At 38.6% G+C, this 15,127-nt stretch overlaps 1 protein-coding gene across 1 annotated transcript in view; it reads right to left on the reverse strand.

Annotated features, from left to right (window-relative positions):
• rngtt (RNA guanylyltransferase and 5'-phosphatase) overlaps positions 1–15,127 on the reverse strand; it is a 149,788-nt gene that overhangs the window by 18,433 nt on the left and 116,228 nt on the right. Inside the window, exon 14 of the mRNA XM_020939046.2 lies at positions 9,343–9,409. Coding sequence (XP_020794705.1) covers positions 9,343–9,409 — 67 coding nt within the window. The remainder of the gene's footprint in view (positions 1–9,342; positions 9,410–15,127) is intronic.

A 15,127-nucleotide genomic window follows, 5' to 3' on the forward strand; every position in this document is an offset into this window, starting at 1 on the left:
CAGCCAATAAAGTGGGACCGAGGCAAACGGAGCAAAATATGGTGTTAAATCTCAATCTGGCAACGTAATGGAGGAGAGGGGAATGGGACGGCGGTGGTTCACTGGGTTCACCACTCAAGTTAGCGTTAGCATTAGCATAGTCTGTGGTAGTTTTCTACGAATGAGCGCTTGTGTAATATCTGTAATGTGACAATTTTCTATTCTCGAGTTCTCTCATCTAGTTTCTTTTTCATTTTCTTCCTGCAATAATCAAATAGCAAGGGCTGTAATTTTTTAGAGGAAGTGAAAACTAAATATCTTGCATTTATATAGAAACATTTAGTACATCAACAAATAGGCCCTTTTGCAGTGATGTAGGGTAAATGTAACCCCCAGTTAATGCTTTTTATGGCAAAATATCTGTGGAAATGTCTTGCGTATTTTCCACCAAGTTCATAAATCTGCCCCATCACCAAATCTTCATCCAACAAGGTCAACAACGGACATATTCTGTCCATGAAGAATTTATCCACAACTGTCAAAGTAAGAAAGACGAAAACGTAAAGACAAACGACGACTAGCATTAGTGAACTAATACTGAGAAAAATTGTTAACGTTATGCTCATGAATTAGGGTGACTAGATTTTCAAAATCAAAAACTGGGATGGGTTGGTAATAATAAAATTGTGAAATGAGTGCATAATTAATGAATTAAGAAAATTTGAAATCAAAATTACACATTTACAAAGAAAATAGGCATTTTATCAATCACATCTGAGTTATTCAGCGAAGTATGTATAATTCAGAAATCCCATGGTGAGCTACTTGGAAGGGGATGGAGAGTTACTGTAGTTCAGGAGCTACAGGTTGGAGACCCCTGATAAAGATCATCCCCAGCACAATGTCACTGCAAAGTATCAATGCAATACTAAGGAAAAAGAAAAACTGCAGCGAAACCCTACCACAAATGTTAGCAATAATTTGGTCGCAGTTGTCCACTATATGGTCATGGTCACATTTTTATATCGCGCTTTTCCACCTTCAAGGCACTTAAAGCCCTTTACAACAAGGAATCACGCTCCCATTCACACACCAGTGTACACAGACACTAGGGGCGACTTGGGTTAAGTGTTTTACCCAAGGACACAATGACAGCATTCATCTGTGGACCTGGATCTGACCGCTCAACCAATGATGTGTATGTCAAGAGCGGGATTCGAGCCGTCAACCTTTGGATTTGTGGACAAAAGCTTTTACCAACTGAGCTACTGGGGACAGAGATCTTGTCAGAATGGGGAAAGAGCCAGATTTCCCTCTTTACTTACACCGTACTTTGCCATGAAATATCCATAAGGTAAACTTACAATTGCTGAACCTGATCATTTCTATTACTGACCAGACCCAATAACACAGTGTATCAGCATTTTTTATAATATTCATTTTAGCTGCCTCCGTCTGTATTAAATGTTATTGGTCTATAGAATATTGTGATGCCATCTGAAACCAAATAGCATCACAAGACACCAGATGGACATTTGATATATAAAACATGATTGACTTAAGCGATTTGAAAATGATAATTGTGGGTCTGCAGCACTGTGACTTGAATCTAAAACATAGCAAATTGATATGCAGTTGCTAAATGGAGCCAAAAATGATCCAAATAAACATGATATTTTGTCTGGTCACGACTTCACTCTCAGTGCACGGCCACAAAACTCCATTTACACAAACTTTTAATTGATGGCTCTATTTTGCTGGGTGTTATTGGTAGTTTTTCGACCATATTGTGAGCAATACACAAAATTACATCAGAACTTTTTAATGAATTGTCACACAATTTAGTCCAAGCTGACATCAGGTATGGATGAGAATATTTGCTAGTTTCCTCCTACACAGCAAAGATTTGTGGGTAATGATCCAGCAACTATGCGCATAAGGTTTAATCAGAGCTGTGGCCAGTTGACCAGCAATTAAAAAGACTATTAAAGTTGCACTATGTTACTGTTCTGGTGGAAAGCCTGACATCTGTTTATCTTATTGTATCATCTAAATGTTTGTCACGTTAGCTGTAGTAAAAGCAGGGAATTGAGTGTGTGTAACCAAAAACTGCTTCAAAAACTAGCTCTTGCATTATATCCTTGAATCAATGGCTGTTTTTTAGAAAGTACAATTAATTAGGAATGTTGTCATAGCAATTAACAATTTAAAAACATTTCTAAATCCAGTCCAACACTTGCACAAGCCTATATTGTTCTAAAGCTGCAGATAACTCAACATCAAAACTCACTTCAGCCAATTCCTGAGGTCCTGGCTCCAAGTTATAACGACAATAAAACTGTTATCCAAATCCTGAGCCATTAAAACTGATTTGCATGAACATTTGGACAGTTTTCTAATTATGATGATTCACATGTTTGCAGAAGCTAAATCAATTTTTGTGTGGCCACTGGATTTGTCTGGACGAAAATGTTACCGTTTTGGACAGAATGTTCCACAATATGGTCTCGAACTTTTACTTCCCCACGAGGACTAGCAGATGACGCCACCAGGCCAAATTAGGTCAGATCTGTGGAGACGTGACCTCTCTCACAGTAAGAATACATGTAGGTATTTTTGATCAATAAAATCAAGCAAGAAGATCATCATGCAATCAGAAAAGAGAATTATATCATTTTCACATGTATTTCTAAGGAAAAAACATGACTTTTTCTGCACACTTTGTCGCTGGCTGATATATGGTATACTCAGTGTATAGTTCACATGGAAATAGGAATATTCTGTATTCTCTGTGCACAGTTTCAGGGCCTGTTTACACAAGAACGCTTGCAGGGAAAAACGACAAAATATTTTATCGGAAGTGTCTTTCATTTAGACTGTGACAGCATTTTTTGGGGCTTAAAAATGCAAAAATCTGAAACCGCCCTCCAGATTGGAAAAGTTGAATATGCTCCGCCGTAGTGTTTCCGTCTACACTGCCCAAGACGCAAAACTCTGGTCAGATCTGCTCTGCACGTATGTGTTTACATCACTACCTAGCGCACGGGTGGGCAAACTTTTTGACTCTTGGGCCACAAAGGGTTCTAAAATTTGACAGGAGGGCCGGACCAGGAGCAGATGGATGGAGTTTTTTTGTAATCCACCTCATAAGAGAAAAAATAACATGGGGTATGTAGAAAACAGACCCCATATTATTGAAATATCCCCTAATTGAAAATCATTACAAAGCATTACAACAAAATATCTGTCTTTCAAGTCCCACGGTATTTACTATTTATTGAAATTACTCTTAAAACACTGAAATTTATTATTATTATTCAAGTTCAGCGGGCCGGATGAAAAAGATTAAAGGACCGCATTTGGACCCCGGGCTGTAGTTTGCCCACCTCTGACCTAGCGTCACCATCTAGTAGCTTGGCATGCATACCCAAACGAATTCCACACACTTCTCCGTCACCATGTGCACGCAGATTTCCTCCTGAATACACTCATCTAAACACAGAATAAAAAGTGAAGACGCGACGCCACTTGTGCGTCTTCTGTTCAGACCGTCATCATTTAAACATAACCTCAAACATCAATATATGCCTATTGCTATTACTATTCTAACTGTGATTTTGCAAAAATTCTTGAACTAGGATAGTATCCTGAATCTACATTAAGGGTAATTAGTCATCTTTGGTTCACTACACCACATTTCCAAAGCATTTACTCTAACACACTTCGCGTATTTAGTTAACAGACTAACAGAACAAGGCATAAACCACTAAAGCTCCAAATTATTTACACCTTTTGCTCCAGTTTGTTATCGCTTTGAAGGACAACAACAGGTCCAAATATGTGTGTTCTGTCCCCACAGTGATACGGAGACTCATTAATGTAGATATGAGTAGTTAAGGACATTTGAGCTCACAGCAGGTGTGAGGAGAGCTCCATCAAAGCCCGAGCAGCCTGACACAGAGCGCCTCTTATCTGCTCTGCTCTGACGATCAGCGCCACAGCCATCACACACTCTGATTAATGATGAGGAGCACGGACCACACACAGAGCTGAGCGGGGAGATGCCAACACACAAGCAATACAAAACTCTGCTGCGCAAAACCTACATAAAATTTTGGAACAATGTGTCACTGCGGATTAGGGGAATAAATTAGAAAACTGATAGTGACAGATTGTAATAGTGTGTAATAATTAGATTAAAAATCACATACTAATGGATATTAAAATTAGTGAAACTAGATACTCATTTGAGCAGGTCTTGATACCAAAAACGTCATTCACAAGAGAGAAATGAACCTTTCCTGAATGATCTTGAGATGTATCTGAGCAAGTATAAGAGCACATAGATACACAGATATAAGGCCAAATGGTAATATAAAAGAAAGTACTATTTAAAATCATATTCTATTGTCTAAATAAAGAGCATTTAAATCATCATTATGGTATCGAAATCTGTTTTGATTATCGAATCTATTCCTTACTATCGAAATCAAGTTTGAAATTTTTGTATCGTGACAACACTAGTAATAATTAGTACTGTATTTTCCGGACTATAAGTTGCTCCGGAGTATAAGCCAAAAAATCTGTAATGAAGAAGAAAACATATATAAGTCGCACTTTTTGGGGGAAATTTATTTTATAAAATGAGAGAGCAGGAACCGTCATTTCATCTTGAAAGGCAAGGTATAGTAATAACAAGAAAATAGAGAACAGCAGGCTGAATAGGCGTTAATATGTTAACGTAACATATTAACATTAAGTTATTCAGATAACTATAGCATAAACAACATAACTTAAGTTTACCAAACTCTCACTGCAAATCACTAAATCCATTGAATTCTCCATCCTTGGTGTCACTTCAGAGCAACTCCGCGACCTCTTTATTTCTTTCTGCTGCTCGATTACTGTTTTCGGCTGAATATTTCAGTACTTGCTGCAGGACAGGGGCTCTTTCTGCAGGAGACATGTGCAGTGGAGCCATGTGACAGTAGTACAGGAGTAATAGGTGAAGCAGATACTGGCACACAAGCCTAGAGCGCCCTCTCACGGCTGACAATGTAAAAATTTTAATATGTAAGTCGCACCGGAGTATAAGTTGCTGGACCACCCAAACCATGAAAAAACGTATAAACCTTAAACTTATAGTCCAAAAAATACGGTATACAGCACAGAAAGAAGTGAAACAATTTGGGTTTTTGCTAATGCCAATATAAAAAGGTGATAAATATGGAAATAATAAGTAAATAAAATTCATATTTATTCAGACTCATGACGTTTAATAAATACATTAAAAATGTATGTATTCATCATTTTACACTCCATGCTATATGCTACTTGTCTATATGACTGTCTATTTTATTACATAAACCATCTAAATTTTTGTCACTTTAGCTGTGGTTAAAGCAAGAAAGTGACTGTGTTGAAAATGGTGCTTCAAATCTAGCACCTACATTATGTCCTTGAATCTCGCTGTTGTCATAGCAATTCACAATTAGAATTTCATTAGCAGCTAATAATTAAAACACCTTTGGATACTTTATTTAATTAAGTATATGATTAAATACTGTGCACAAGCCCGTATTGTTCCAAAGCTGCAGATAACTTGAAATCAAAACTCACTGTAGCTGATTCCTGAAGTCCTGGCTCCAAGTTCTGACAAAGATAAAACTGTTATCCAAATATTGAGCCATTACAACCAATTTGCATGAACATTTGGACAGTTATGATGAGTCACATGTTTGCCGAAGCTAAATCAATGTTAGTGTGGTCTCCGAGTACATATGCTTTAAACAAACTTCATTGATCCACAAGGGAAATTATTTGAACTCTATATTAGCTCCATAGCCTTGATCAGTGACAATACACTTCTTTAACCATGAGGCTGCAGAGTTGATCTAGTTGAAATGTCAGAGCAACTAGCAATTACACATGTACCAGCGATATTTACAGCCCAAACATGAGTCACCCAGGAAAGGCAGCGTCTTTATAAGTGTGAAGACATTACAAGAATAGACATGCCATAGTCCCCAGTGCTCCCTACAGACCATAATACAGATGAAGTGATAATTACTGCCAAGGCCAAAGCTAATGATCATGAGACAACAGCGTCTCATCATTATTAACTCTGCATGAACTACCAATACGGTCTATTGCTCAATCTATACTTGCTTATTATGAACTTTTTTGCCCTTGATACAAATACTGTTACTATAATGGCAATGGTAGAAAAAGAAAAGTGGTGTCAGAGAATACAGCGTTATTTAACAGGGATGAATTTCAATAACAGAACATAATCGTCTACTTAAAGTCTTAAATACGTGAAGAACAGAGCAGAGCTAGTTCAGTTTTAACAGTTTGCAGCGGCCCAAAGTAATTCCTCACTTATCTTATGCATTATAGTTATTCACAGTGATGAGTTTATAAGCACTTTTCACAACAATGGGAAGGGCATGATTAGTCGACTAATGGATCATTCATCATTAAGAATTTTGTCGATCATGTTCTTTTTTAATCGACAATCTGAATGTAGGTTGCTGGGGTTGTGGCCTCACAGTTCCACCTTTCGGCTTTGGCACACCTCCTTGGAGATCACTATACCGCTCAATGAGTGTGTTTACATGCACATCAGTGCCCCGGGTATGATCGGGTTTTTTGAGTATCTCGGTTTTGTCATGGTGCATGTAAACACAGTATCTCGGTTACTGCAACATAAAGTTGAGTGCGCAAAAAGACAAACACTTTTCAGTCTTTTCATCACAGCAGCAGCCAAAATAAATAAATTGACCAACATAAATAAAGTGAGTGAAATGATTGTTAAATAAAGAGCTGAGCTAAGAGCTAAGAGCAGTGCTTATAGTTTGTGCAAATGAGCCATGGTGTATTAAATTTTGTTTCTGTAAGATGTAAACAAATGTGTCAAAGCTGAATTAAACACATTATAATCTCAGACGGGCTGATGTAGCTCTGTGTTTATGGTTTATGTTGTAAAGTTGAGTTTATTTATGCAGATTAGTAATAGTAATAATGATAATGATAATTTTAATATAAAAACATTAATGATTAATTGGAAATTGATTGTTAATTCTCCAGACGATCGGTTATGAAAATTTAATCGAATGCCCATCCCTATTCACAACTTTCGGAGACCAGAGTGGAGTTTGCTGTCATGGTAATGCAATAACAAATAGCATGCTAACATACACTTTCTGGTTCCTGCACAGTAAAACATGTTGTGTAGCACAAGAGCTGCTTATGCAATATATCTGTATTAAGGCAAGACAAATTTTGCTCAAAAACATGGACAAAAATCACGTACTTCAACAAAAAGAAATAGTTATTTACAAATGGAAAATCAGTAAAGTAATTAGTCTGGCTCGGTTCAGAAAATTGCATTTTTATTCAAAACTCTTGTCCTCAGTGTGCGGTAAACTACACTGAAATATTATTGACAATGTTTAACTGAAGAATCCCTCGCACAGAGCAGATTCAATATGATGGATCAGCTTGGCATATCTACAGAGAGATATTAATCCCTGTAGTTAATGAAAGTTTATCTCACCAACTGTCAAAAATGAAACACGGCCTGAATAATGCTGGCCTAATTCATTTACATACTATTTGCATAAAAGGCTTGCTCTCGCTGATGTTGTGATTTATTTGCGTAATTATCCGCACTTATGCATAAATGGCTTTGGCCTATTTGTGGCAGAATGTGTCAGCTGTTATTTGTGATTCTGGAAGGAATTAATAGTAAATTAACTTCTGCAGATGTGAGTGACTGGTTATAAAAATTGGTCAAAATCAATGAGTGGATACAGAGGGGGAAAACGTAAATAGATTCAAAGTCAAGTGTACCCACAGAACAGAGCAGACACAAAGACAGTATCCATCTCTGTCTGGTACAAACTGTACCCACTGACTTCATGGGTGGATTGATACACGTCTTTCTTCTAAATCACTTTTTAATTTCATTGTATTTTTGCAGGTATTTAGCATGAATGTGCAGATACATTTTGCTCATTGTAAATTGCAAAATTGATCTAAATCCTGTTCTTCATATTAGCATTTCACCTTAATAGCAAGCAGTGGACTTTAATTGTTTTTAATGATGAAAAACATGGCATTTTAACCCGTAATGTACTACCCTTATTCATCAGCTGGTTTCACTTCGTAGGAACCGTCTGACCTTGCAGCATTAGAATTGGTTTGCTTGCCGGTAAGCAGGCACTTTTTTAATTTAACCAATTGCTGGTATTTGGTCGTGATGTGTGTAATGTGCCTCTAATGGGGCTAACTGGTATATTAAGCTTTTCCCAAACCCTTTAGGAAGAAGGACAATAACTTTTTCCACTTGATAAAATTCACCAAACATTCTCTTTGTTCCGGCTTTATATCCTTGATCTCAGGAATCGTTGCCAACACAGAATGTATGGCTCTTTGCTGATTGGCTGGTGCCCGAACTCCAACTTGCGGGGTTTTTGCGAACCATCTAGTGCAGGGGTCTCCAACCTTTTTCCTCAGGTGAGCTTTACAAAACAAAATTGCCATAGAGCAACTAATGTTAGCAGTCGCAAGAAATTGTGAAAGTAGAAGAGCCATGGCAAGCCTTTAATGAGGTACAGTTAGATGCCTAAAAAACATTAACCTTTATCCATTTATTAGTGCACAAATTAGGAATCAAAATGATACATTTACAATGGTAAATAATAATAATAATTAATTCAGAAATCCCTTGAAGGGGGTGGAGAGCTCCCGAGCTAAAGGTTGGAGACCCCTGCTCTTGTGTATTCCGATTCCTGACCTAGTCGCTGAAAAGAAATGGAATGGAGCGGGGGTACTAGGTGGCGCCAGCCTGGCTATTAATGTTCGACCTGGAGTCTGAATAGTGTGAATTATTAGAAGTACAGAGGATACAAAATTACTCAAAGCAGTATGAATGAATCACCCGAAATCCAACTTTGGGTATGCTAATGAAGGGGGAATACAAGGTTAAAAGCTCATAAAAGTCTTTTACATAATATGTCCCCTTCAAATCTGTTGTCAATTTGAGAAACAAGGTATTCAGGGTAATATCCTTTTAGAATTTCCACAGCAAATGTTCTGAAATGACTGTCATACACTTAGCAAAAGTTTCACACCTGATGCCCTAACCTACTGGTTTTCATGATTGCCAAAGCCTGTGAGCATATGAAATTGGAAAGCCACAAATGAAAGAACCTGAACCAAATAGTCTAGCCTACGACTCAAGGTTTCCATCCGGAGCTTAAGACTTTGGCGGAGTTAGAGGAAGCTCTAACAGCACAGCGGGCAGGAGCTGGCTGGCACTGGAATAAATTGAACAAAACAACACATTTATTGTCTCACCTTCATGTTGGCAAAGGGCCTGTCATAGTTGCCGACGTAGAGCAGGCCCACAGTCTGAGGGAGCAGCCTGGAGAGACAGAGACAGATCAGTGTTAACAGCTAAAACAAGCTCTCAGCACAGAGCTGCACGCTGCAAACGTCTGAGACAGGCTTAAACTCAAGAAGGAACAGAGAGAGGGTGAGATAAACATATACAGCTCAAATACCTCTGGGAAAAGTACAATACACCCATGTCTTGCAAATCAATTAGTTACAATAGGCCAATCTAAAATATTATGTAAAGAAAAATAATTATATTATAAACATCATTTTTTTTAAATAAATTTTGCAGTTCATCATTCAATTCAATCTCAAATGTAAATACTCTTGCAAACTTAAAACACAACTGTAGTATTAAATCATAAATACTTGCTATTTGATATTTCAAAATTATTCAGCGCTAGTATAGATTCTGTATAATGTGTAAACAATGTACCTTCATGTCAAAAAATGAAAATGTGTAACCAAAATAAAAAGGACATCATTTTAATGACCTAGAAAGCTAATTGGGGCTAATTGGTCGAAATAAAAGAAGAACAAAGTGAACAAATTCTAAACTAAACCAAGACTAAACCAGGACCACACCAAGACGAATCTAAACTTCACTATGGCTTCACCATTATGTTCTTTAGTAGGACTGTGTATGATTGAGAAGTTGCCGATATGATACATACCTCGATACATAGGCCACGATACGATACATATCTCGATACAGTGCACTTTCGACTCCATCCGATATATTTTAAAAAGATTCGATATGGTTCAATAAAAAATAAAGGCTAAATCATGACTGTGATACTAAAAGTCTTCTTGTGCAAAGTTCATATGAAACATTTTAATCTAAGCAAGCAACAAAACTGGCACTGTAACAAAATAATTTAGGAAAATATACCAAAAAATACTCTTGATGTTATATTGATACAGCAGCCCACAATATTGATACTGTATCATCACATTAAATGATACGATATATCGATACTTTAATATCTTTGCACACCGATGGTAAACAATGTATCTTCATTTCAAAAAATGAAGATGTGAAATCAGAATCAGAATGACACCATTTTAATGAAACAGAAAACTAACTTGGGTTAATCAAAGTCCAAATAAAAGAAGAACAAAGAGAACAAATTCTAAACTAAACCAAAACTAAACCAGGACCACACCAAGACAAATCTAAACTTCACTATGGCTTTACCATTATGTTTTTTAGCCAAGGGCTAAACTGGGCCTTTCCGAAATAGATAAATACTTTATTGATGCTGTAATAAGGTAATAAATTTGCCAGCAGCAACAATAATGAGAGCAGTTTACTTGTTTCTTTTATGTTTAGGTTGGTTTCCTTTGGGCACTGCGGTTTCCCCCAATCAACCCACGACATGCAGCTAAACTAAAGTCCTCACCAAGCTGAGCTCTAGTTCTGGAGATGGGTCCCCAGGTACAGCACTGCGGCGCCCACTGCTCCTGACAGCAGCATTGAAGGATGGGTCAAATAGAGGACACATTTCCCTATGGGCACAATAAAGCTAACCTAACTTTATAAAGCACTGTTAGTTTACAGCATTTGTCATTTGTCACACCTGCCTAAAATAATAGCACAGTACTAAATCTGTATCCAACAATGGAGCTGCCGTTTTGAAGCTAGTAACAGAGCGATGCAGACGTGAGATAACACCTCTGAGCCGTCTGCCTCTATGCACAGTGTGAACCAACTATATTCAGAGCCATGCTATAGACACGCTTTGGATTTGTTAGTTTGAGAGCACAAAACAATAAGATGCATCCATGCGATTTCACAGTGTCTGGGCATGGGAGCTGAGTGGGAGAGTGCACTGAGGTTCACTGAGCACAAAGATGTGTAAAGCACCAGTGTTTTAGCAAATGTTTGGTGCTCTGCCCTGATGCTGCTGCTGGTTACTTTGAGTTTCACTACATTAGTAATTGTCTTGTTAACCATTCGCACTGTTTTATTGCATAAACAGAAAAGGGATATTTGGATTTGAATATTTAAATGTGTAATATGAGATATTTGCATAAAAACGAATTAAAGGTGCACTGTGCAAATGTGCACTGTGTAGGATCTGCAACCTGTTTGTCTCTATGGAAAAGTTATTGCTTTGTCTAGACCAGATCTGGGCACTTTACAGCTCCTGGGTCAGATTTGGTTCACTCTAACCGGCCCATTTAAACTCATTTGAAATTACAAAATAAACATATTTTATAATTTTATCTCTTGCATGTACTAAAGCTGAATTGCTTTTATTTTAGAAGTGTTTTTTATTCACATACAAAACTACGCAATTACCGTACTTTTCGGACTATAAGGCGCACCGGATTATAAAGTGCAACATAAATAATGTTGAATTCTCTCGTCTATTTTCATGCATAATGTCATACACCGGATTATAAGGCGCACTAAATGAAACAAACAGATGACACTTGAGATTGATACTTTAGCCCAGGCATCCACGATCCACTGGCAGATCATCTCCCTGTCTTGGTGAATGTGAATTATGAATGTGAAGGTGGGTGGATTTAAGTTTGTTTTTTTATTTCCTGTGAGGAGAACTCAAATATACATTGAGTAATAATGTGTTTAATGCAGTTTAGCACACATTGGTTATGTTTTACAGAAACAAAACTTAAAACCTCATGGCTAATTTGCGCAAACTATAAGTGCTGAAAAAATTCCTTGTGCACTGATGTTAGCTTCTGTAGAACTTACTCCGCGAGGCTCCTGAGTACGGTAGCTGTAATGATCCAACAATCCATCAAGCGGTGCGGCTTCATAGGTTACAAAAGTCGTACTAAAACATTTTGACAGATTTTTGAGCGCTGTGTACCACATAAAAATCGGTTTGAGGTCAATAAACACAACCAGAATTAATACATAAGGTGCACTGTTGATTTTTGTGAAAATTTTAGGATTTTAAGTACACCTTAACGTCCGACAAATATAGTAATATTATGCAACATTGAGTTAAGCATTTTGGCCCGGCCCTCCACAATATTTTCTGTTTCTCATGTGGCCCCATAGATTAAACCTATTTATCACAGTAGAAACAAGCAGTTTACACCACTGCACTACATTACAGTTCAGATCCGTGGAGAGTTGCCCCTATTCAGAGAAAGAATTACTGTAATATGCTAGATGGATATGTTTAATGTCACACCATGGAATATTCCAGGCAAAACAATAACATCTCCATTGAGACAAACAGGTAGCTGACCCTCCACCATTAAATTCACGCAATGCACCTTTAAATTCAAGAATAGGTGCCAATTAATGTTTTACCAAGGTGCACCATGTCACGTTCCCGGTGGAGGATAAGTTCGTGCTCGTCTCCATGGAGATGTTAATGTTTGGCTTCCAAGAGAGACATTAACTTGCACTATCATGTGTTTAAATTGGTGTTTTTATTGCTCAAAATTACATCACAAAACACAGGTTCTTGCTGTGAATGACCTCACATGTAACTTGGCTTTGTGGAGTCGCATGTTTGTCTCCATGGACATCAGTAAGTGTGGAACATTCCAGGGAAAGCAATGAAGTGGTGGAGTTGGTTTACAAAATCTTGAGCAGCATTATTGGCAAAGAGAGGTTTTAGAAAGTCGTTTTGGCACTCTATGCTTCAGTCTTATTAGCTCATATTAGGGCAAATTTTGAGTCATTAACTTTAACTAGATTGACAACATTACCTAATATTAACCGAAAAGAGAGGAGTGTGTTTTTCAATAGTGACAAAATTTACTACAACTTGTCGACTGACCAGTGACCCAGACATTGGACCTGAAGCTGAGGCGGAGCTGTGCTAACATTACCCCTAACCCTAACGTGGGCACAGATGTCTTAATCACAGAGTGCTCCTGACATCCCTCCATTAACCACTCCTCTACTCGCCTGCAGTGCCTGCCACACTCCCTCTCTCTCTCTTTCTCTTCTTCACACCATTACAGCCACTACCTTAAAGCACTTTATCGAAACATTAGCACCAGGACAAAAGGGTGTTAGTGACCTTAACTGGCACCGAAATAAAGAATACTTGCGACTGGCGCTTAAATTGGGTGTGTTAAAACTCCTTTAGTGTCTCCGAACACATCTCTGAGTAATGATAGCTGGAGCAGGAAGGAAGCCGGGGTCCACATTTAGGGGGATGAAGAGGTATTTAATGATGGCTATTGTCCACTGCAAAGACCAGGCATTAAGCTACCAATAAAGGCGGTGTTACTATACAGCTGGTCAAAAGAGGTTATATAACACACTAAACAAGGAATGAGAAAGCGTCTGTAAGTGGAGACCAAATGTTGTTTACTTTTAGAATGGTAGTGAGTTTAATACGGTGCTCTGTGTATAAATCAAGCAGAAGTTCATGGGTAAATGCTGCATCTGTTAAAGGTGGACTATGTAACCTTTCGAATGGATGGTCTTCTAAGCGCTCATCTCCATGGAAATGTTATTGCTTGGCCTGGAATGGTAGCTAAAATACCTTGAAAAATTCTTTGTGGGATTTAGTGGGATTCTCGACCGGAAAAAAGTGACTTGCCCTCTCCGGGTGGGTGGGAAGTCCCTGTCTCAAGTGGAGGAGTTCAAGTGTCTCGGAGTCTTGTTCACCAGTGAGAGGAGGATGGAGCGCGAGATTGACAGGCAGATTGGTGCAGTGTCGGCACTGATGCGGTTGCTGTAATGGATCGCTGTTGTGAAGAGAGAGCTGAGTCGAAAGGCAAAGCTCTCGATTTACCGTTTCTACCCTCACCTATGGTCATGAGTGCTGGGTAATGACCGAAAGGACCAGATCGCGGATACCAGAGGTTGAAATAAGTTTCCTTCGCAGGGTGGCTGGGTGCTCCCTTAGAGATAGGGTGAGGAGTTCAGTCTCACGGGAGGAACTCGGAGTAGAGCTGCTGCTCCTCCATGTCGAGAGGAGCCAGCTGAGGTGGCTCAGGCATCTGTTCGGGATGCCTTGTGGGCGCCTCTGTCAGGAGGTGATCCGGGCATGTCCCACCGGAAGGAGGCCCCAAGGAAGACCTAGGACATGCTAGACTATGTCTCTGGGCTGGCCTGGGAACGCCTTGGGGTAATATGTATAACTCAGAAATCCCTTGGTGAGCTACTTGGAAGGGGGTGGAGAGCTACTGGTAGCTCCCGAGCTACAGGTTGGAGATGCCTGATATAGTATTAAGTGCATATGCTCATATTACTAAAATGCCTAGAAAAACATGCATTCTTTAGTGGGACTGAGATAGCCACTCCACAAATCTGACTTATAACTTGTCCTGCTAACATCACCTGGTTGTCACCATGGGGATATAAAAGTTTAATGCCCTGCCGTGAAACCATGAACATTAGGGCTAAAGCAATAACATCTCCAAAGAAAGAATCTTGTGACGGACAATTAAGCTGAAAAATTACATACTATTACTATTTTTAAGTATGATTTAGAGTTACAGGTGTGTCATTGAGGTCAGAGAGGTTTGCACCAGGAAGGGCATCTGCCGTAATAACAGTCGAACACAAGAATCATGTGGTCAGTTACTAACCTTTACGGCCATTGTTAGTGTAGAGTTATATAAAATACATAAGTGGTGTCTTCTGCTGTGGACCCCAGTGGAGGAGAATCTATAAAGAAATATGAAACGCCAAGATCTATAAAAACTATTGAAAATTCTCACGCTGAGAGTAAAAGACACTTGAGTGGACGTGATCGATTGTTCGTGAGACATACAGTACTATGAACAAAAACATAAC

Source organism: Boleophthalmus pectinirostris, unplaced genomic scaffold, assembly GCF_026225935.1.
Source record: "Boleophthalmus pectinirostris isolate CB_2022bp ecotype Guang Dong unplaced genomic scaffold, ASM2622593v1 HiC_scaffold_13, whole genome shotgun sequence".
Lineage (NCBI taxonomy): Eukaryota > Metazoa > Chordata > Actinopteri > Gobiiformes > Gobiidae > Boleophthalmus > Boleophthalmus pectinirostris.